The sequence below is a fragment of the Chionomys nivalis genome, chromosome 2, assembly GCF_950005125.1.
Source record: "Chionomys nivalis chromosome 2, mChiNiv1.1, whole genome shotgun sequence".
Classification (NCBI taxonomy): Eukaryota; Metazoa; Chordata; class Mammalia; order Rodentia; family Cricetidae; genus Chionomys; species Chionomys nivalis.
This window is the reverse complement of record NC_080087.1, coordinates 6,872,031-6,894,465: the sequence shown is the minus strand read 5'-3', so window position 1 is coordinate 6,894,465 and position 22,435 is coordinate 6,872,031. Positions and strand designations below refer to the sequence as shown.

Below are 22,435 nucleotides of genomic sequence, written 5' to 3'. Positions count from 1 at the left end.
GAGGACAAAGACACTCATCTAGCTAATACAGACCAACAAGCCCAAAGTCCTCCAGTAAATAACAGTTCTGAGAGGAAATGTATCCATACAAGCCAAGCAGCAGAGGTCCTGACCATCGCCTACCCTGAGAAAGATGGGGCCTTTCTCAGGTGTGCCCTGCTACACCACACCTGTTCCACCTAAACCTCCTCTTGCCACAACGCCAGTCCCTAGAAACACACACTGCATGCACAATGAGAGGCCCCATAGAAGTCCCCCGGTAGGGGCTAAGCCAGCTTGAGGCATTCAGAGCTGGGGCAGGGTAGAGACAGAGCCTGCTGGAGGGGCAGAGCCTCCATAAATGGGGAAATGCCTACCACAGCCTCTCCAAATAATTTGCCCTAAATGGAAGAATTCTAGTGACAATTGCTTTTTATTTTTATTCTTTTTTTTTTTTAGTTCTTTCTCTTTCTAAAAATTCTTCCTTTTTATTTTGAACACATTTTTCCTTTCATTCCTTGCCAAGAAAGTGGAGTTGTTGGACAAGTCCAGCCTTTCCTGCTGCCACAGCTTCCAGGAGCTTTCCCTTCCTGAGACGGCGGGACACCTTCCAGGCAGAGGCGAGACCTCAGGCAGCTGTGCCTTCTCTTCCTGACCACACTCCCTCCACGTGGATGTCACTAACACCACCATGCTACCATTTGGGGAAGGGACCCAGGAAACTACAACAGCTCCTGGGCTGTGCTCTGCCCTTCCTCTGGATGCTGGTACCCTTCCTTGCCCTCGCAACGGGAGCAAACAAATAACACACCCCACATGGCTGTCCTGGCCACTGTGCTCTAGCACCTGATTGATGGTGGCACAGCACACAGACCACCTGCAGCTTCTCAGCAATGAGAGGTTATCAGCCCCAGGCATAGGGTCTGACCAAGACTGAGCCTGATCATCAACAGGGAGGAGAAGGGCTGAAGGAAAGCAGTGTTACAAGGCGCTTCTGCCACACTGGAATCCAGACGAAGAAGTCAGAACAGTTTTGAATCTCAAAAATTGAAGTATGAGAAATGTAAAAAAAAAAAAAATGCCAACATAAAGCAAAAAGAAAACACAAAAATAAGTTAGAAAAATAAACAAAGTACAGAGTTCCTAATAATGGCCCTTTGACAAAAAGAGCAGACAGGTTACTAAACACAGAAGGTGCCAAAAACGCTCAACCAGAGTAAGATCTATAAGGGGTAAATTGAGGCAGGGTCCTAATGTCATTCATGAAGAGTGACTTCTGGAACAAATGCATTCCCTGAGGCCTGTAAGAGCTCCTTAAAGACTTGCAAGTAACAGCCAGGTCACATTCCTTCAGGCTGTGAGTGGGAGGGTCCAGAAACACTCCACAGAGAGGCTCTCGGGTTTCTGCCCCCAAGGTCAAAGGGTGTGGCCAGGACTACCTGCAGAACCCCAGAGGAGGAGTGTGCCACACACAGGAGATGCTTACAGGGGTTGTGGTAGGCTGACATTAAAAAAAAAAAAAAAAAAAAAAAGGTTTCTCACAAAACCCAGTAACTAGGAAGGAAGTGGTGGCTAAATAAAACCAACGGGTGGACTACAAGGAAATAATATTAAGTGATAAGACAAAGAAAATGTCAACATTACAAGCAGGACACAGGAAAATGAGGAGGGTTGTCGTCCAGATCAGGGGTTAGAGTAAGGGGAGGAAAGAATCCCACTTACTTAGAGAAACAACTCTAAACCTGAAGTCTGAGATAAGAGCAGGAAAGAGGCTAGGCATGAGGATGCAGATAACTAAAGTCTCAGACAAGGTCCCAGCAGGGGCTGGCCATATCCATCCCAGCCTGGAAGCTCTCTCAAGGTCTCCTATAGATGGCTAGCCCCTGGGGAGAGCACTCAGAGCCTGCGCAGAGCAGGTCAGGGAGAGCTGTAGGCACATGTGCCCTCTGCCCCTGCTCTGTGCACGTCCCCAAGTTGCCGTCACAGCACAGCAGTTGACAATAAGCAGGACCTGATTCAGAGGTATCATTATTTGCCAGAGTCTACTCATCCACTCTAGAAGTACCAACACACAAAGTTCACAGTCGCACAATAAAGACTTGCCAAACATGGAGGTTTCTACCGGCTTGGCCCGGCTGGGCAACCCTCCAAGCAATCTAAGCAATACTTGACACCTCAAGTCCAAAGCCAAGGGCTCTGTTTAGAAATACACGGGAGCAGGAGCGCCTGCTTTGGTTTGCAGATCAGTAGTGATACAGACAAGGAGCTGATGCACCACAGGGAGGGTGTTGATCTGTGTGTTGTTGGTTTTTTTATTTTTTTATTTTTTAAATATTCATAGCTTGACATTTCGAGAAGACAGAAAGCAACTGAAGAGACTTCAGGAGCCTGACACAAAAGCCTGATGTCAGGAAGACAGTAAGAACCAATGGCAAAGGGGAACCCCAGCAGCTCGGGGTTCATCACACAGCATTTCAGCACCTTCTCCCTTGTACTCCAATGTGATTTCGGAATAGGTAATAAAACCGGAATAGAAAGCAGTCCACGTTGAAGTGTCCCCCTGACTCTTAGTCTCCATCCCTGAAAAGCCCACTTCTCCCTTCTGACACCCCACACTGACCAATGTGTGCAACTAACCTTCCTCGTGAGAGCAGAAACAAATGGGAAACTGTATTTTTATTGTCCTTTCTAATATAAGCATGCCTGACAACACATGTATGCGGATGGCAGGTGTCCCCCACTCCTTATATCTTCTTGTTGGTGGTGATTTTTATTTTGTTTTGTTTATGTAACAATGTATTCAATTTTACTTCTACAAAATCCACTTAGGGGGATCCTCCAAGTGGACACTCAGCCAGCCCACCACCCCTCATTGTGTGCACTATGGTGGACGTCACTCCGATGGCACAGAAGAGCATCTTGATGATAAAGTCCCAGGCGAACAATACATTGGTTCACTGTACATACATTTTTAATACTGATCAATACTGACAAATTGTCCTCTTCAAAGGCTGCGCCGATTAATGCTCCCCTCAGGAAATTTGAGAGGGTTTGCCTCCCACAACCACCAAGCACGTGCTCACTATAAAATGTATTAACTCATGCAGTGCCGCCAGGTAAAAGCGGCACCCAGTGTTACTTTAAAGTGCATTTATCCTCACGATGAAGCAGAACACTGTTTCAGAGTGTGTTTGCCTTCAAGGAGCCATCGTTTCTTCTCCTTTTCCATACTCTTTGCTCGCATCCTCGGATTGGTTTTCCTTAACCACTTCTGAGAACACCTTGTGCTAGAGGACCAGGCTCTTGGCTCTGGCTTCTACAGCAGGTGAATGGGGGAAGGCACTAGGCCACTCCCTCGGGGTGGGCTCCTGTCCACAGCCATACAAAAGGGATTTCTCATCTTCTGGTTCAGTCAGTCCTTCCTTTGATGACTGCTGGGATTTGAGTCACACTTAAAAGATTCCCCCTATTCTGAAGCCAGAAAGGATTTCCTCATGGTATCTTCTTTCTTTTTATTCACAGCTTCTTCTTTTTGCTATTAAATATATTTTCCATACGGAACTTGATCTGGGCATACAGTGTACAGGAAAATCTCATTCTCTTCTGAGTGGATACCATCCTGTTCCCCATATCCTCTCCTCAGCTGTGTACCCTTCCTTTCTTCTACCACGTGAGGTGGGATACGCACAACTCCCTGCATGACCGCCTGTCTCTGGATCTGCTGCACTGACTGCTCTGTCTATCTGTCTGTCTGTCTGTCTGTCTGGGGCCAGCAGCGTGCTGTTCTAATCACTGAGTCTTTATAACATCTCTTTAATTGGCCTTAAAAATTAGATGATACAGTCAATCACAAGAAGCAGGAGTATTACCCCAAAAGACACAGTGACTGGCTAGACAAGAATGTCTTCATGAGCAAACTTCTGATTCTGGAGCGCAGAGAAAATCTGGAAATATACATACGTGACCCTTAGAACAGCACATAGAAGACACCATTGCTCTGTATGGGATCCACAGCGATTGACCTCTGAGACACCGTGTGACCCTCTTCTGGAAACAACAGAGCTATGACAAGAAGCGAAGAAGCTGGAGTGGCAGTGGCTTCTGCAATCCCATCGCTGGAGAGGCTGAGGAAGACATGATCTTTGCTGGAGTTCAAAGCCAGCCCAGGCTACAAGGCCAGACCCTGGCTGCCTTCCCATAAAAACGTCACATAAATCACACACACTGCAGGGCCCTGCACAGGCTGTACTCCTACCTGCCTGTCGCCTCCTCCTTTCTTTCTCATCAAAGAAAAGCATTCCTCATGCAGAACTTTTCCTCTCACAGAACTTGCCAACTCTAAAAAGTCCAAATCTGCTTGTATTTTGATAAATAATTCATCGTCTCCAAATGCGTGGCATTGTTTCAGCACTTTCCATGCAACGCTTGTCTTGGCGACGCAGAAAATGTTTTCTTCAAAGCAACAACGGCTCCGAGCGCAGCCCGGGGAAAGCCGAGTCTACCAAGTGTGGAACGCGCAAGCCGCTCCTTCCTTTGGACTCGGGTTGCCTGTTCCCCGCTGACCTCACTGCGTGTCAAGTATTGTGTTCACGGTGACGCAAACGCCTGGCGGCTGGTGCCAAAGAGTGTGTTCGGATTACATGGGAAAAAAAATGAATAAAACAAAGTTTCGGGACATGCATCAGAGCTCTGCAGCCACACTTTCTGGTTGTTTCTTCCCTTTTGGGAAAACTAGCACTGATGAAAGGCCATTTTGCTCAGATTCTCCCACGCAAACACGCTCCCTTGTGCCTTCGGTGGATGGCTTGGTGTGTCCTGAGAGGATGAATAAAGAGTCTATGAATGAAGCCCTATTCTAGAGGCAGACAAGGACTGCTGAAACCAGAGCTCCAAAGGGGACAATATGCACCAGGACATACAGAAGGACAGACAAGAGGACCTAAACAGACCTGGGAAGGACACGAGACCTAGACAGGCAGCCGTCAGCACAGAGCCAGTCAGTCCCCTAGGAAAGAGAGGGTGACACGGTGGCATCTGAGTTCCCCAGCTATTTATCTGTAGCTGGCACGTGAGGCACACTGTGGGAAGTAAGAGATGTGGTCCTGAGGCAAGGGAAAGAGGATCCCGAAAGCCCTGCAGGAGCACACTGAGGGACCCAAAGCACCCCCTAGGGAAGACTAGCATAGAGCACTCTATCCCTCCAGCGCCCACTCTTCCCACGGTCACTCATTAAGGTATATCATCAGTACCTTGCATCTTGTCCAGATGTCAAGATGGGAACTCTGTGAAAGGAAAGGAACAGACCATGCTGCTAGACACGCTGGCTGCTGTCATTAGGACTGTAGTGGCTCACAGTTGGCACTCAGTATCTGTGTATCACTTTATCTGACCGGACCATAGTCACCTACACATCCCTTAGCATGCTCTCTGGCTGTCTTCCGCAGCTGACCCACCACTCTGTGCTCCGTCCTCTCCACATGGCCCCACCGCTGTGGCGCCCATCCTATGTTCCCTCAAGCCTGGCTTCCCCTAGCCGCCTTTGAGCATGCTGCTCAGATTCTTTGTTCTTCCTGGAATCTTCCTCTTGTTCACCTCTACAACCCTCAAATTCTTCCTCTTCTAAGACAACACTCAGATGTCACCCTGTGAGTCGCTTCCCGTTAGGAAGTTTGTGAGGGGCACACACAGGCAGCTTTCCTAACTCTGGGTGATCTTGAGACAAACGGTGGGCTCTGGCCTACCCCTTGCCCGGTCACTCTCCTCCCCGGCAGATGTCTTCTTAAGTCCCTGCTTCACTCTCAGACCTGTCCTTCCAAATGTTGCCAGTCACTCCTCCAAATCTATCTAATTGTGGGTTACTAAGTGCCCCTCCCAAGCACCCAGGAGGCCTTCCATGCCCCTGACTTTCTCTTCATTCTCCTTGTTCCCTAAAAGCTTTCTCAGGCCTTGCCCTCCTCTCTACCTTGCCCTAAAGGGCCAAAATGCTGGACAGTTGGAGTTACGGGAAGCTGGCATCTGACGAAGCACTTCCCACCCTCCTGTTGCTCCCAGCGTGAGATGGTTCCCAGACCACACCTCCTCTCATCTGCGTTCCCTGCCCCTGCCGAGCTGTTTGTTAGCTTGTCTCCGTCCTTGGCAGATGGACATTCTCAGACGTCTGTGGGATGAAGCCACATCATCTGCCCATCACTGCTCTCCCTCAGCCGCAACTGATCTCTGAGGCTGCTCCTCTTTGAATTCCATGATGTGTCTGTCCCATGTCACCCCAGGTTCTGCTCAAGGCTGTCTCATGCACTCTTCATGCCTGACTCCCATTCCCGCTACTCACTTAGAATTCCACTCTCCAACGAACCTTCAGCTACTGTCTCAGTGCTAGGAGATCACGGTCTATTTCTAATCCACTTCAGGCCAGAATCATCCTCTTACTCCTCAGGCGGTGGCGGAAACCCCCTTCTCTCTGTCTCAGAACTTCCAGATTCACGCCAGGCATTCACAACTGACTCCCCGTGGAGGGTGCAATGCCAACCTCTCTCCTTCTTCTCCAGCCTTGGAGATGGGAAAACTTCGTCCATGTGAATTTTTAGCATCTACCACACCTTGAGCATCTCAACCTCACCACTGCCAAACCTACCAAACCTGCCTGTGCTGCACCTGCGCACTGCCTCCTGTGGGACCCCCTTCCTGGTAAACAGAAGCCTCCGATCATACATTCCCTAGTCCTCCCCTGCAACAGCAGGTGTGCAGTGCGCTCGATGCCTCCAAACACCGCATGGGTCCTCCGTTACTTTTCGCTTCCACTGTCATTCCCTCAAATCGATAACCTCTGTGCACACCCTTCCCCAACAGTCCCAACATTCCTTTCCCAAATTACACTCAGCTAAGCCTCCAGAACAAGAATCATGAACTCAGGGGCTCACGACTCTCCCAAAGCCCCCCTCCTACTATCTGAAGCCATGCTCAGTTTCCCCCAACTTCCATAGTTCTGTTCTTGCCCTTCTATGGGCTTCATCACATACCAGACATCTAGGCTGAGACTCCCAACTCTAGCGGCGCAGCCTTCGCTCTGCTCCTCTAGCCCAGGACCCATCTTGACGGCTCTGCACACCACAGCTGGCCATGCTGCTCCAGACTGACCTTCACACCCAGGGGCAGCTCTCTGTATGAATTCTCTGCCTACTTTTTTGGTGTGTTTTGCCTGGTTTCTGGTTGTTGCTGTCTACACCACCAGAGAGCAGTAGAGAGCGCGCGCAGGTACCACCCAAGCCGAGACACCTACGACCTACAGAGGTACATATAGTACTGACTGACTCCCATCCCAGTCATACACCCCACCCCCAGCTTTCCAACCCGGGAACCATGGTGCCCACCGTCTACACAGCCACCCATCATGTCACCTATCCCTCTATCTTCCACCTCCCTGTGTGTACAAGGTCTCCCCTGCAGAGGACTCTGCCACAGAGACTTCCATTCGTCCTATACCATGGATGCTGCCCCTTCTTTCACACCTGACTCTGAACTCAGAGGACTGTCCCTTACAAGGTGGCCTTAGCATAGACCTGTAATTCCTTTCCCCTTAGCTGGCTGAGATCCTGTATCTATGTCTTCCAGAGGCGCCTCCTTTATCCAGAAGGTATTCCTTGGGCCTCTGCCAGGCAAACTCCCTTCCCCAATCCCTCGAGACTCAGGCATGGGCATCCTATAAAACACTCACTGGGTCTTCCAAGCTGGGGTCTGCTCTGGCCTCATCCTGAGTCTCCTCCTAGCCCTGCTTGGAACCCAGGAGCTAAACCCCCGCCATTTCTTGGAGCTGCAGGTCCAGTGAGGACCAGCTCTGTGGAACACATTCACTGGAACTCCAGAGTTCAGGGTAAACTCTGGGTAAACGGCCACAAGTGTCCAGGTCTCACTTGGGTACCATACCTCTTCCCCGCACACGGCTCTGCTTTGCTGGCGCCTCTAGGTGTCTCACACAAGCAGATATTGTGTTCTCCTCACAGGGCCACCACTGTCTTAGCTTCAGCATCAGAACACAGACGAGTCCCTGCCCACACTCCTCTCGGGCTGCCTTCTAGAAAGGAAGCCGGTCATCATGAGTGAAGGGCAATAGTACATGTATAAGCCGGGGGTGCCAGATACCTGCTCCGCCCTTTGCCACAGCTGGAGATTTCCTGCCACTGGGAGTTTTCCTTCAGTTGGACTTGAAGGAAGGAGCTCCCCACTCACAGGGTGGCGACTGTGCTAACTGTCAAAGTGTTTCCCACACAACTTATCCCGTCTGATAGTCAGAGAGAATTTCTTTGTTCTAGGGCACAAAATGTTTCCTGTGCAAAAATCCTTCAGGGTCCAATGTATCAATGTGAGACACAAGGCCTGTCTTTTCACACTCTACTTCTTTTCAGTTAAACTTTTAGAAGATTCCTCTATCCACATAGGTTTATTTCAAATTAAAAGTAGGATTTCACGGGGTTACATATTAATAATCTAGATAGAATAACGTCACCCAGTTTAAATAGCTTTGCCCTTTGGACCTGCTGACCCAGCCAGAAACCAGCTCACCCCTCCATGGACAGCTGATGACATTCACTGCCCACACCCAGCCTGTCAGGAATTCACAGACTGCTATTTGGGTCACCTGTTGGGGCACTCCTGTCTGTATGCCACGTCTTTGGGGAGTCATGGGCCATCTCTCCATCCGACACACAGTTCCACTATAGACCATGTGTAGACAAGCTGGAAATGGGGCCCTGGCTGATCTAGACCCAGACGGGTGCCGTGCCCGCCCTGAGCCTGGTTTTCCTCTGCAGCATCAGCTTCCCGGAGCTGATAAGAACCACCTAACCGTGAAGTCTGCTGTTGTGTGGAGTTCTGAGTGCATTTGCCGTTACGGGGATCATATTTATCTCAGTGTATCCTGGTGCCGGCCACACAGTCCTCACACCTCGGGAGGCAAGTGACAGGCTCACACGTCGTGCAAATGTACGCTTGCTGTTTGGAAGATCTGAGAATCATGCAGTGATTTGCAGTGGGAAGGCATTTAAACTCTGCACTCAAAAACTTTCCTGGTCATATTTCCCTTGCGTTCTCCATATCCTCCCCCAGAGCCCCCCCCCCACCCTTGCATGTCCTTCGCAGTAGCTAACTGGTACAAACAGCACACAGAGACATTTGCGGGTAGGAGAACTATGTGGCGCAGATACATAGGGCTGTATTTCCCACAGGTGTGTCTCCTGCTCTTCCCAGGCAGTGCCTCTTCCAGCCATGCCACTCTAATGGGAAGCTGACTGCCGTTCCTATTGGCCTTTCAGTGTGACGCCCCTGCCCACGCAATCTGAACTGTGTGGATGATCCAGGACAATTACTGTCTCTCCATGGACAAGATTTTCCAACTTCATCAGCTCTCCCAGCAGGAAAAGGAGAAGCAGAGGTCCAGAGGTCAACAGAGGACAGGAAGTGATGTGAGTTCAGAAATGGCCTGATTCAGACAGAGGAACAGCACTAGGCAGGAAGACCACTTAGAGCACTGAGCGTCCACACTGAGCCAACTCCCGCCTGAGAGGTTCCTTCTCACCCTGGCCTACTAGCCCAGCACGGGTCTGGGACTTCCAGATGCTTGAGAGAGAGGAGGACAGGCTAGGGTAGGACCTAGCATGTGGCATTGGTTTCAGACAAGTGTCTGCTCAGTGCCTGATCAGGTGAACCAAGAAGAAGAATAAAATAGACAGGAACAGAACAGGGCTCTTGTACCGTCCGCACGGGGATTGCTTTCAGACAAGAGAATTGCAGTGTGCACTTGTCCAGCAGTCGCTGGGCTCAGGGGCTGCACATGACAATTTGTTTGGCTGACAAAGAGATCAAAGTGAAAGAAAAAAACAGATACAGACTCCACAGGGACACATCTGAATACCTTTGTGTGTTTTCACGTCCTTGAGGAGTACACAAACTCTTTCCAAAAGGCTCTTATTTTTCCCCCAGAAAACTGCCAAGTTTCAGAGAGTTCAGCAATTGAGACCCAGGTGGTCTGCTCTTTGGCCGCAGGCAGACAGAAACAGAAACCATAAAAGTGTGTGGCACAGGGGACGGGAAGGCAGAGAGCAGCTTTCACTTGGGCATCAACCTCTTCTACTGTTCAGCCAAACTGTTTATAGGTGCCCCAGTATTTCCTACCCAAGCTCTTCCTACCTTAGTACTTCATACCCTAGTACTTCCTACCCTAGTGCTCCCTACCCTAGTATTTCCTACCCCGGCACTTCCTACCCTAGTGCTCATTTCCTACCCTAGTGCTCCCTACCCTAGTATTTCCTACCCTAGTACTTCATACCCTAGTACTTCATACCCTAATAGTATCCATACAAAGCTGCAGGAGTCTTGTGCTTTGATCCACACCCAATCTGTTTGGGGGGACAAGAGTGACTATGCCATAGCAGGGTTGGCTTCTTCCAGAGTAGATGTCTATTTTAAAAAAACACCCCCATAGGGTGCCCTTTATTACCCAAGATGATCCAGATCTCTCTGGAGTTGCTCATCTTTATTCAGAACCATAATTTCTTCTGCAATGCCCACCCCATCCCCAGACAAAGACAGCATCTTTAGATACACTTTAGATACATCTGCTTCTTAGATACACACAATCACAGACAAACAAACAAAAAAGCATCCTAGCCAATTCTCCCTCATGAAGCACTTGGTACTGTCAAGTACAATGACCTAAAAGTGTGCACTTGAACATGTCCAAGCACACACACACACTCACACCAGTTGCCAAAAGAGAAAGATATTTATTTTATAGAGGGGAAAATTGAAATGTAAAATAGGAAGAACACCCGGGGCAAGCCTAGTCATAGGTCTCAGGTTTATTCCAACAACTCCAAGAGAGTCTATGGGCCCCACCTTCTCCCATCCCTGCAACCCAGGGCCAATCCCTGGAGTCCCTTTAGGGAAGTGTAGTTAGTCTCTGCTGACCACAATCCAGGGGCAATTGTACAAGTTTATTTATACACAGATGCCCAAAGCACAGTGCTCTATAAGTCACAAATACACGGGATGGGGCTAGAGAGGCAGATAACCAGATACCGGAGAGAAGCCTCAGAAGTTGAGGTCAGCTGGGAGCACAGAGTCCACACCCTTTGAGGCAAGCAAGACAACTGGCAAATAAACCTAAGAGATTTGCTGAAACTACTGCCTGCAGATGTGTGAATGCTCACTGGGCTATGTGGCCACCATGAACTGGCCCAGGGCCAGGAAGTAGGATTGCAGGAGTCAACCCGGTCCTGGAGGGAATACAGTCACCCTCTAGCGAACTGTACCCTAAGGGCTCCTGGGTGGGCACCTAGATCAGCGCCGGTCCTGAGGAGGGTCTCAACCCAGGCATCGCATGCCCCAGAGCCCAGTCCGCCCTGATCAAGGAGTAAGTGGTACTTGGGAGCAGTAGCGAGAAAGCTAATTTGCAACCTGGTGGGGAGTCTGCCTGAAGAAAGCAAGGCAAAAGCGCGGCTTTCCAGAGAGATGCAGACAAAGGAAAGCTCGGGTGCGCACGCGGTGGACTGTGGCACCAAATTCATGCTCATGGCCCAGCGGTTGCCAGAGTCTCCCAGTTCCCCTTGGATACACCCTCTCAGAGCACAGACTCTCTCACCCGGTCCCACCTGGTCTCTTCCCGACCCAGTGTTCTGGTCCTCACCCTGTTCACCCTCCATCCACAACCGCTGCGACTCCTTCCTCTGCGCATCTGGAACCTCTTCCCTCAGCATCTCCTGCCTGTCTCCTTCCTTCCAGGGAAGCACTGCCTAGACTTCTCTGATCAATCTTGTCGTCGCCCACCACCCCCCATGACACGCCTTCTGCTGCCCCTGCCCTAGCAGGCTTTCAGCCCGGCGCCTGAGAGTGGAGAGGCGGAATGGTCATGCTACTGTAGTCTGGTGGGTTGGAGCGAACCAGAGGTGCCTCTTTTTTCCAAGCTAATGCCCCATTGTTCCTCCGCTTTCTTTACCCACCCAAGCAGCACCAGCTACCAATAATCCGTATGAGGTGGGCGGGGGTCGGGGGGACCCATCTTCTTCATGAAGATGGGTGCAACCAGTTCCATACCACTGGTCCATGCGCCAGAACACAGCCACTGCAGGCGCGGGTCCTGTCTTCCCTTATATTTGGAAGCCCCAGGTTCCCAAGCCCTGCCTGCCCTCACGGCAGCCTCAGGAATCCAGTGGTTTGGATTCCAGGGACCCCCAGTGGAAGGAAACGTATATACTCCAATCTAATGGTCAATTATCTCTAGAGAAGTGTGGAATAATCGGGGACAACTTGATGGCATAAATAATGGGCCAGGTCAGTGTGGTCAGGGACAGCTCTACGGAAGCAGGTTAGTTTTTAAATGTCTGACACCTTTCCTCTGCGCACACGCGGGGCTTGGGAAAGCCCAGTGTCCCTAAGCTGACAACAGGCAGTCCGAACGCCACAGAGGTGCCACCAGCTTCCTGTAGCCCACTGACCGATCACAGCCGGGCACACACACACACCTTGCCGGTCATCCACCACCATAGCAGTTCCCTCCCCACCCCACAATCCAAGGTCCCGACTGGACCCCACCAAGCGAGAAGCCACCCGGGCCTCGGGGAACATGGGGCCGGACCACTTACTGGGGCTGAGGAAACACTCGGTCAGCCTTCGGAAGCAACTCGCATTGTTAGAAGGTCCATCTTCCATGTCGGAGCCGAAGAGCAGCGGCCGAGCGGTGGCGAGGGGGAAGGCGGCGCCTCGGGGCCGCCACGGAGTTCGGCCACCGGCGGCAGAGCCGGGGCCGAGGCCAGGGCAGCCCCCGCCGGCGCCCGGAAAGCCCGGGGAGTCTGTGCGGCGCGCGCCCGGGTGGAGGGGGAGCCGCGGCGGCGGCGGTGGCCGGGGCCCGGCACGGGCTGGGAGCAGCAAGCCTAGGATCGCAGGCGAGAGGAAGAGCCGCCGCCGCCCGCCGCTGCCACCGCCGCTGCGGTGACTACTGCCGGGGGGAACGCTCAAGGGAGCTGCCTCTTGTCCTCCTCCTCCTCCTCCGCCAGCATCGCCGCCGCCTCCTCCTCCAGCCGCCGCTGCGCCCTCCCTTCTCGGGAGACGCGCGGGGAGGTGGAAAGCAGATGAGGAGGGGACAAGAGGGGGAGGGGGCAGGGGGGGCGGCGGCCAGAAGTACCAGGAAGATGAAAAGGAGGAGGAGGGGATAGGGGAGGAGAAGGCGAACGCCGAGGGAGCGCGGGCCGCCACCCAGCCGCAGACGCCGGCGCGGAGCGCAGAGAGGGCGCTGGGGCCCCCAGCGGGGCTGGCGTGGCCTGCCGGAGACAGGGACCGGGACAGGGGCGGGGGTGCCGCAAGCTCGTCCCGGCTGCAACCAGGCAGCTCCCGGGCCAGGCTCAGGCCCACTGCACTCCGCCCGTTGGCCTCGCCGCGCCGGGGTTCCTGCCGGACTTGGCCGCGGCCGGGCTCGTCCCCAGCCGCTGGCAGTGGGGCCTGGGGGCGGGGAGCGAGCCGCTCCTCCGGGCTGGCCATGGCCCTCCTCCCCAGCCTCCAAAGGGGCAGGCGGGAGGGCGCGGCGGCCGGGACTCGGCGGGCTCCGCCCCCGCAGCACCAGCCCTCCCCGCCGCGCACAGGCTCCGGTCCCGTCCGCCTTTCTTGTCTTGGGTGCCTCTCCGGCTGGGGGTTCACATCGTGTTTCCTTAGGGATTCAAGAGGACCCCCGGCTGGGGACGAGTCCCGAGTCCCAGCGCCTCGGTGCGGACTGGTGCGCACAATCCTCGCCCGGCCGGGCTAGGGGCTGCGGGGACGCTGCCCGCGGGCGTGGCGTGGTGTGTGCGCGCTCCGAAGCCTAAGCCGCGGCGACTGCTCCAAAGCAGCGGAGAAAAGCGCCGCAGTGCCGCTGCCCGTGGAGGCGGCGGCGGTGGCGGCGGCAGAAGACGCCCACTGGCGGAGCAGGCGCTCCCCGCGCCAACACCGCCCGCGCCCACGTTGCGCGTCCGCTGGGACTCGGCCCCGCCGCGTCAGGCCCCAGCACCCCGGCACTCTGTGCATGGTGTATGCCCCTGGCCAGCAGTAGCAGGTCTGGCGTTCCAGATTCTAAACCCACAGCCTGGCAGCTGTTCCAGCTGTGTATGAGCCACATCCGCCTGTGGGTGACCTGAGTCAAGGAATCCTCCCTTTAGCCGGCTAGCAGAACCTACCGAGCAGTGTTCAGTTGGAGCTGCGGGAGGGAAATTCAAAGTCGGACACTTAGCAAGAGTTTTAAATCAAGGCAGAGTTCCCATTAGGTCTCAAAATGTGGTTCATCCTGGGACTTGCCTTCCCATACCCGCTTTAAAACGAACTTCGTGTGCGCCAGAGTCCACTTTGTCCCCGTGGGGCTAGAAGATAGAAAAAACAAACTACGGCTCAAACACAAACTTAAAGAGTTCACGGCTCTAAAACCTAGGGGCCATCTGTCGCCAGCAGCTTACTTGTCCCCCCTACTCCTTCAGCAGCCTGCAATCCAGACTGCTTCCATAGAAGGAAACTGGTCAGATGGGCTCTCTGAACAAGGAAGTTCGGAAGTTGGGCGCGGTTAAGTAGCGGTTAAGCTCAAGAGCAGGTGCTGGCATTCGGTGCAAGCCTACACGGACCGTCTCTGCACACCCGGTTTGAGTGTGGGGCAGTGCCCTCTTCGTCTCTTGGTAGGACAGTTAGGGTCATTTTCCCCGGAGAGAGAGAGCGCGCGAATGCCACAGCCCAGCAGCCAAGCTTGCGCTGCAGGGCAGCAGCTAGGCTGACCCAGGGCTGGGACTCCTGGCTTGCGACCTGCCAGGGACCATTTCTCCTCATCAAAGTTTTCTTCTTTATTCAAACGTTTTTCATGAGTTTGGTTTGCAGCGAATTCCACATTCTTCGGCAGTGAAGTCCCCCCACCCCCGACTCCCGAATCCAAACCCCTGAGAGTGGAAAAGTAACACTCACAGTTGCACCAAATTGATCAAGTGACATTCCAGGGACGTGGTGCTTCAGGTGTCCACAGAAAAGTTCCCGGGCGGTTTGGCAATTCCGGGACAGACCTATTCAGCATGTCACCGGAGCCAGTCCACCTTAGCCAGGGATCCCTGGATTTGGGAAACACGAAAATGGTACTGTGAGTCTTACTTTGGGGGCTAAGTGTGCAAAGACATTGTTTTCTCATCCACTAGCCCCTAACCCCAATGGAGCAAAAAAAAAAAAAAAAAAAAAGACAGAACGAGTTGTGCTATGGGGTTTGTATCTGCAGCCTCGGGTTAGCGTCTTCAGAGCCGCACCAGACCCGACCCTTGCTTGCTTGGCTAAGAGCCACATTAGTGCAGGTTCCTGGGATTGGGTGCTCCTGCAAAAGCGGTTAAAAAAGCGGTTAAGCAAAGGGGTTCTCCTTGAAGAGGTAATCGTTAATTCTTTACAGGGCAAGTCGTTTCTTCGTGCCGCTTAGGGCTTGTCGCTCGTTGGTTTTTGAGTTATTAAAACGGTTTTCCAGGTACTAGGAATTTTACTTCCAGGTGAATATAAGCTACATGGAAGGCACAGGAGGCGGGTGAAACGCATTAGATATTTGTTCTGTTCGTCTTTGTTAGACGGAGACTCAAACTGGTTAGCCTTTTCCAAAGTCAGCCTTCTTCCTATTTTCTGTCCGTTTCCCCGCATTACTTGCTGGAAGGGACGCATATCCTGGACAAATTACAAAGTCACAAAATGTAGCGACAGGAAAGGAGCGCTGGGAGGAGGTATAAATCAGCAATTACATTTTGATCGCCCCCCTCTTCCCTTAACACTGGTGTCCACGGTTGTTGATTTAAGGCTTCTAGGCACCTGGTCGTTGTGAATTCCAAACACGGATCTAAAGGGTAGGTCTGAACTTTCAGATGCGGTATTACCCTTCCCTTTGGCGTTTCTCTGCGGATACAACCGGCCACTGAACCTCATCACTGCAAACCCTTTGTAGAAAAAACAAAAACAACAACAACACATCACTCAGCCTCAAAAAGTGCTGTGGTGGTGTTCCTAAATTTGGCCATGTAGTTAGTGTTGGAATGGCATCGGATTGTAGCTCAACTGGACCGCAGCTGTGGATGTTAGGGTACTGACAAAGGAAATCAGGTGCCCCAGCTGTCTCAAAGCTCTTGGTAAAAATGATTCTCCTCACCACGGTCAGCTCAACTTGCAGGCATTGAAAACTAAAAGAATAGTAAAACAGCGGTTAGCACCAGCAGACATCAGAATTACCTAGTTTATGTTATATGCTCTTAAAAAACACCGTTTCAAGGCAGAACCCAAGATACGTGAAAATAATGATTTTCTTCAAAAATGTAAATTAATAGCGTTAGCATGGTTAACATTTAATAATGGTAGACCTATAGGTCAGTGAATTTCAATAAATTCCTGTAACTTTTGTATCATGGGGAGTGCTGTTTTTCCCTCTTTTAAAATGCTAACAACTGTAGTTTATTAACATATGAAAACCAAGGCTAATTAAATGTTAAATTGGCTTATTTAAATAGACAAGGTGTGTGTGTGTGTGTGTGTGTGTGTGTGAGAGAGAGAGAGAGAGAGAGAGAGAGAGAGAGAGAGAGAGAGAGAGTGTGTTTAATTCCTGTCTCCCCTTTCTCTTTACCTGATTTTAACTTTTAGAACTTACTTACAATACAGAGCCAAGCCTTCAAAGCTGGTGGCCACTGTTGTCAATTTAGACTTTCTAGTCATCAGTAGTGCTCTTTACAGACATTCCTTGTCCTGCTAGGATGCTTTACCCACTGTCTGCTGAGATAGCTGTGGAGTTTATCTTCCAGGCTCCCCTAAGCCCAAGTCCCTTCAGAGCTGGTTGTAGCTCTGACTTAGCAGGAAGTTCCCTTCGATTTCCCTCACCCTCATCCCCCAATACAGTTTTGTTTCTAGGCTACTGGAATTTGATTCTGGCCAGCACATCTCAAGAGAGTTGCTGCCTATGTGGTTCCATCTTACACAGCCTGGCACCGGGAGACTTGCTGCCCCATGACATTTAATAAAAGACAGACAGAAAGACAGACAGACAGACATTCCTTCCTCCCTGCCACCTGCTGAAAGGTTACAAATTTCTATTATTGGTTATGTTACAAACCTTGCTAAAGTGAGGGTTGTATTCTTACAGTAATATCACAGTCAAGCCTAAAAAGGAAAAAAATGGGACATTATAATTCCAATAAGAAAAATACTATTGAAGTCAACTCTAGGGTGGGGAAGTCTTGAAAACAAACCAAAGAAGATAAAAATAATTCCTTCATTTACTGTTTAAGTTCCTGTCTCACCAATCAGGTTACTTTATAAATCCAAGCACTCATTATTTAGAGAAGTTTTAATTTTATTATTTTATATGATAAAACAAATAGTCAGTATAAGTGTGCAATTATTCTTCCCAGAGTGAATAAAAATCAGAATTCTGTCTAGTTATTTTGATTTTGCTTTTGCAACATATAAATTCACATAAATCTCAAGGGTTCACTTCTTCGCAAAAAAAAAAGGGTTATGTGTATTTCTTTTTTTTTTTTTTTTTTTTTTTTTTTGGTTTTTTCGAGACAGGGTTTCTCTGTGGTTTTGGAGCCTGTCCTGGAACTAGCTCTTGTAGACCAGGCTGGTCTCGAACTCACAGAGATCCTCCTGCCTCTGCCTCCCAAGTGCTGGGATTAAGGCGTGCGCCACCACCGCCCGGCTTTTATGTGTATTTCTTAACAGGAAGAAGGTCCAAAAAAAAAAAAAAAAAACCTTTATTGGTCCAGTTGTAATGTTTACTTCTTCCTTCATGGCAGTAAGTTCTGCACAATTGCTGTGAATATCGAGTCTCAGGGGAACTGGTGTTAGTAAGCCCTGCTGAGGTACAGTAATGAATATTTAGTTCTTGGATAACTATGCTAACTTCTAACAACACTCCAAGATGACCCTGACGTTTAACCACCCAGAACCAAGTTTCAAAGTCTTGCCTCTAAACAGTATCAAATCCCTGTGGAAACCCAAGACATTTACAGGATACTGAACTGTTTCTCTGTGCTCAAGGCCACATAGAAGTTGGAGCACAGCAGGGAGCTCTGTTTAAATAACCAACATTGCCACTAAACTTCCACAAATAAGATACAGTGATTTCATTGCAAAGCAAAGAGAACATTGTGTCTCAAAATCTCAACAATAAACCTAAAATATTCCTTCTAGAGAACTGAAGGTCATTCCCCACACTAGAGTAGGAAGCCAGCATGAGAGACATCCAGATACAGAGTATATCCTAAATGGTCTATCCTGAACCCTGGGTAGGAATGAGTTTCCAGGTATCAGTGAGGGAAGTGCCCAGACAGCCTCTGAATCCATCCTCTGTGCTCATGGCTCAGAGCCCCAGTAAGCTGTCAGGTGAGGTGTGCTTTCTTCACCTGTTGTTGAGAATCTTCCTCACAACATTTTTATTTAATTTTTAAAGTAAAATTTGTTTACTTATTAATTTATTATGTGTACACATCACATGTGCATGGGGTGGGGTCTATGTGCCATGTAGCATGTATAAGGGTCAGGGAACAACTTTCTATCTTCCCCCCCTCTTCCTCTACTATGTAGGTCCCAGGGATTAAACTCAGGCCACCAGGCTTGGTGGCGAGTACCTTTACCGGCTGAGTCATCTTTCTTTGGTTCAATATTTTCACTTTTAATTGTCAAATTTTTATTATGGGCCTCAACAAGTATATTAGCGAGCTGAGGCAGTTATAGGAGAAAAGAAAACTTTGTTGGATTCGACAGTTCAGTCTCAAAACTATCCAAATGATTCCTTCATCTAGGAATTGATTCTTTTCCATTCTTCTCACAAGTAAGTGAAGTATGGCTCAGGGCACAGTGGGCATGCAGAGTCTTGTCTCATCTGGACCAGAGTTAGATGGGCATTCGAGGGCATGAGGCTGCAGGAGGGTTTGGACGAGCTGTTCTGATGTCTCATTTTGGCTTTGGAAGATGACAGTTGTTTTCAAAAAGAGAAAGAAAGGCTCTTGTTCTCTGAGTTTCTCTTATTAAAAGTGTCAGAAGGACAAAGGAGAGAGAGACAGAAACAGAGTCAGAAGGAAAGGGGCATTCAGCAGGGTCACAGGGGATGTGCTGTGTTTAGAACAGTGACCAGACTAGTCTTAAAGGGTTTGGATATTGGGTTTTGAGGCCCTTATGTAGACCACAGCTTTTTAAACTGTGGGCCCCATGTGGAATTGAGTAACTAAATGTGAGGCTTCAACAACCAAAAAAAAAAAAAAATGACAATAGTAAAATGCTTCCAAACATTCAACCACCAAATACTAATCCAAATCTCCTGCTGCTTCCCTGGAGCCTCCATCCTGGAAACACAGGCCAGTACTTTACACTGAGCATGCCCACAAAGGCCTTGGCGGGAGTTGGACACTTTTGTAGTGAATTTATTGGATTGCAGTGTCTTTATTCAACATCAGCTTTCCTGCTCTTCCTGAGGCCTACTGGTGTTGTTACGGAAATGCAGACTTTCGAGATTTTGCTATTCCTTCTTCGGTGGCATCATCTTTGGAAAGGATTGCCTTCGAGAGTTGGAGCTTTAAAGTTGTTCCTTGAGTCGTTGACTTGAATTTTGTCAAAAATTCTGAAAGTTTGACTTGAGAGTAAGACAGAATTTCCAACAGTTTTTGAATTGACCTAAAATATACTTCTGCTATTTTGTACAGTATCCTTAAAAGATGTTGTATTCACAGCATTGACAACTATATAACCAAAATATATTGATCAAGTCTGAAAACCATTGAATTGAAGATGTTCTGTTTCAAATATTAAGAGTTAATTTTTTTTGTTGTTTTTGTTTTTGTTTTTCAAGACAGAGTTTTTCTGTGTAACAGCCCTGGCTGTCCTGGAACTCGCTTTGTAGACCAGGTTGATCTCAAACTCACAGAGCTCCTCCTGCCTCTGCTTCTGAGTGCTGGGATTAAAGGTGTGTGCCACAACTGCCCAGCAAGAGCCAAGCATTTTTAAAATTTTTTTCTTTTTGAAAAAATAAGCTTGCCTATCTCATTAGTATACATATTTATTTTAGTCTTTAATAAGTGGTAAATTTGAGGTGCTTGTACGCTTAGCCTGCTACCACTACTGTCAAAATTTTTAAAGTTATTTCTATGTGGAAGTCTATAAACTACACTAAAATATCAGATGTCATGGGAAATATCCATAATAAATCCTATTTTACTTTGTGCTTGTTCTTACAACATTCATTGCCATAGTCTGAGAAACTCAAGGTGAAGGTGACCACAGTGACAAGCAAGGCTAATTATGTCATCAGAGAAGGATATGCCCAGACGGAGTGCCCAGAGGAATTTGTTGGCTTTATTTCCCATGTCATGTCAGTCACCTTTAAAGGATGCATCTGGCTAAGCCCAAGCTTGGAATGTGTGGTCTAAATGTGAGGAAAGTATGTCTGGGCTGCCATTGCTCAAGTTGTCCCCTTGGCCAAAGTAGCCATGTCCTGCATGCTGACTAAGTCAGCTCCCAAAGGATTCGAGAGAATGCTCCAGGTGGGCAAATATGTTGTACATTCTGAGTGGACTCGGCATTGTCTCTTTCCCAAAGTATCTGCCTTTGGAACCTCCGATTCTTCATTGGGTATCTCATCTCAAAGGTTTTTGCTCCATTGCACACAAACATAACCTTATATGCTTCTTACTCTGAATCACCAGAAATGCATTTAAGCAAAACACAGGAAGCACAGAGTGGCTTGGAGACAATTATATCATAGTTACCAATTAGCCGTGGCTGCTTTTCCATTCGTGATGCAAAGGCCTTACACAGGGCACTGAGCAACACAGAAGATGTCACCTCAGAGTCACCTCAACTGACACCATTAGGCAGCCTCTAGAGGCTTAGGCTGCCATGTGCCTTCAGAATGATCCCCCTACTTTGTGAAAAAAATAGAAAGCAGTAATAAGACAAAGCAAAATTTAATGTGATTGTTATATGATTCTCTTATATGATTGAAAATTGAGCTGTTGATATGATCACCTTGATGTGAATCTTAATAGTTCCTATAAATACTTTCCTTTTTGCCTTTGGAAGCAAAAGATCCAATTGCTTTGCATATAGAAGCAGGCCACTGTTTATTGAGCTCCTCAGTCTATAGATGAAAGAGGAAGTTGGAGAGATGTCTAGGATCTTGGCGTATCTCACAATTTCCATAAAGATTACAATGGACACGGATGCACTGAAGCAAAAGGAGAATCCATGAGGCATGGGAACCTCTCGATGGACTGTGGTCACATCTCCAAGTTGGAGAGAGACTTTGCTCATGTTCCCTTCTTGCTGCAAGGTGTCTCTGTTCATCACAGTTCACATCTCCTGCTGAATGTTTGGAGTCTAACAAACCACCCTGAATATATCTACTGCCCAGGATTGTCTAATCCGTCTTTCAGATCACATGGAGCTGTTGAAAAAAAACTAATTTCACAGGTTGTAGCAGCATTTCTTTTGTATTTTAATAAATAAAGGTTGCCTAAAGTTTAGAGAGTAAAACAGCCACACTGGCCAGCCTTACAGACCAGGCAGCAATGACACACTAGTTGCCATAGAAACATGGCAGTAGTGGTACATGCCTTTAATTCCAACCCTAGAAAGGATTATAAAACAGGAGGAGACAGTTCTCACACACAGTCTCATTCTGAGATTCCTGGAGACTGGATCGCCTAAGGTTTCGGACTGAGATAGAGGTAAGAACCAGTGACTGGCTGCTTTGTTTTTCTGACCTTAAGGTTGAACCCCAAAACCTGTCTCTGAGTTTTTATTAACTGTGCTATAGTAGGTTTTGAATGCATCCGTGTTAAGCCGCCCTTTTAAAAAGAGGTGACTTTTTTTTTAGGCAAGAAGTTCACTATTATAAATAAAACACCATTGTTTTTATTATAGTAAAGTACACATAACAGAAAATGCATGAACTACTTTTTGTGTATACAGTACTGTGACATTAAAGACATTCACAGTGTTGTCCAACCATCCGTCTCCCAACATGCTTCTCATTTCCAAACTGAACACCACCTATACCCAATGCCCAGAGCTACCCTGAACCCACACTGGTGGTCCAGTGTAACAACCTGGAGAAGGGTGACTCACAGCAGTAGGCAATAAAGGCAGGCTGGACGCTGGGGAGAGGTTTTCATGAAAGATAGTAATATTAACTCTGCACAGGTGAGAGCTAAAGGGTTCTGTTGTAGCAGGAGAGATAAACCCAGATTGATGCAGGACAGAGAACCTGCCATGGGGGGCTAGGAAGGTCAGTGGCCAAGGAGCAGGGTCCAGGGGTCCATGCTTGTCTCTGTCGGCTTCTTAACATTTCTGAGAACTGACACCTGAAAGCACGGTGTATTCAGGGGTTTATAGGATGTCATGTGGGGTTTGAAGCACACCTGTACTAATGCAGGATATCCTTCTGTATATGTATTGT

The 22,435-nt window shown here is 49.1% G+C and overlaps 1 protein-coding gene across 10 annotated transcripts in view; it reads right to left on the bottom strand.

Moving 5' to 3' along the window:
• Pde10a (phosphodiesterase 10A) overlaps nucleotides 1–22,435 on the bottom strand; it is a 437,195-nt gene that overhangs the window by 181,302 nt on the left and 233,458 nt on the right. For 2 of the 10 annotated variants that reach the window (XR_009055987.1, XM_057754755.1), the window contains exon 1: nucleotides 12,612–13,550. The exons of the other annotated variants lie outside the window; for them this stretch is intronic. Coding sequence is in view for 1 of the 2 variants with exons in the window: in XM_057754755.1 (XP_057610738.1) it covers nucleotides 12,612–13,503 (892 nt within the window). In the remaining variant the exon portion in view is untranslated. Of the gene's footprint in view, nucleotides 1–12,611; nucleotides 13,551–22,435 lie in introns of those variants that run through there. 10 annotated transcript variants of the gene reach the window in all.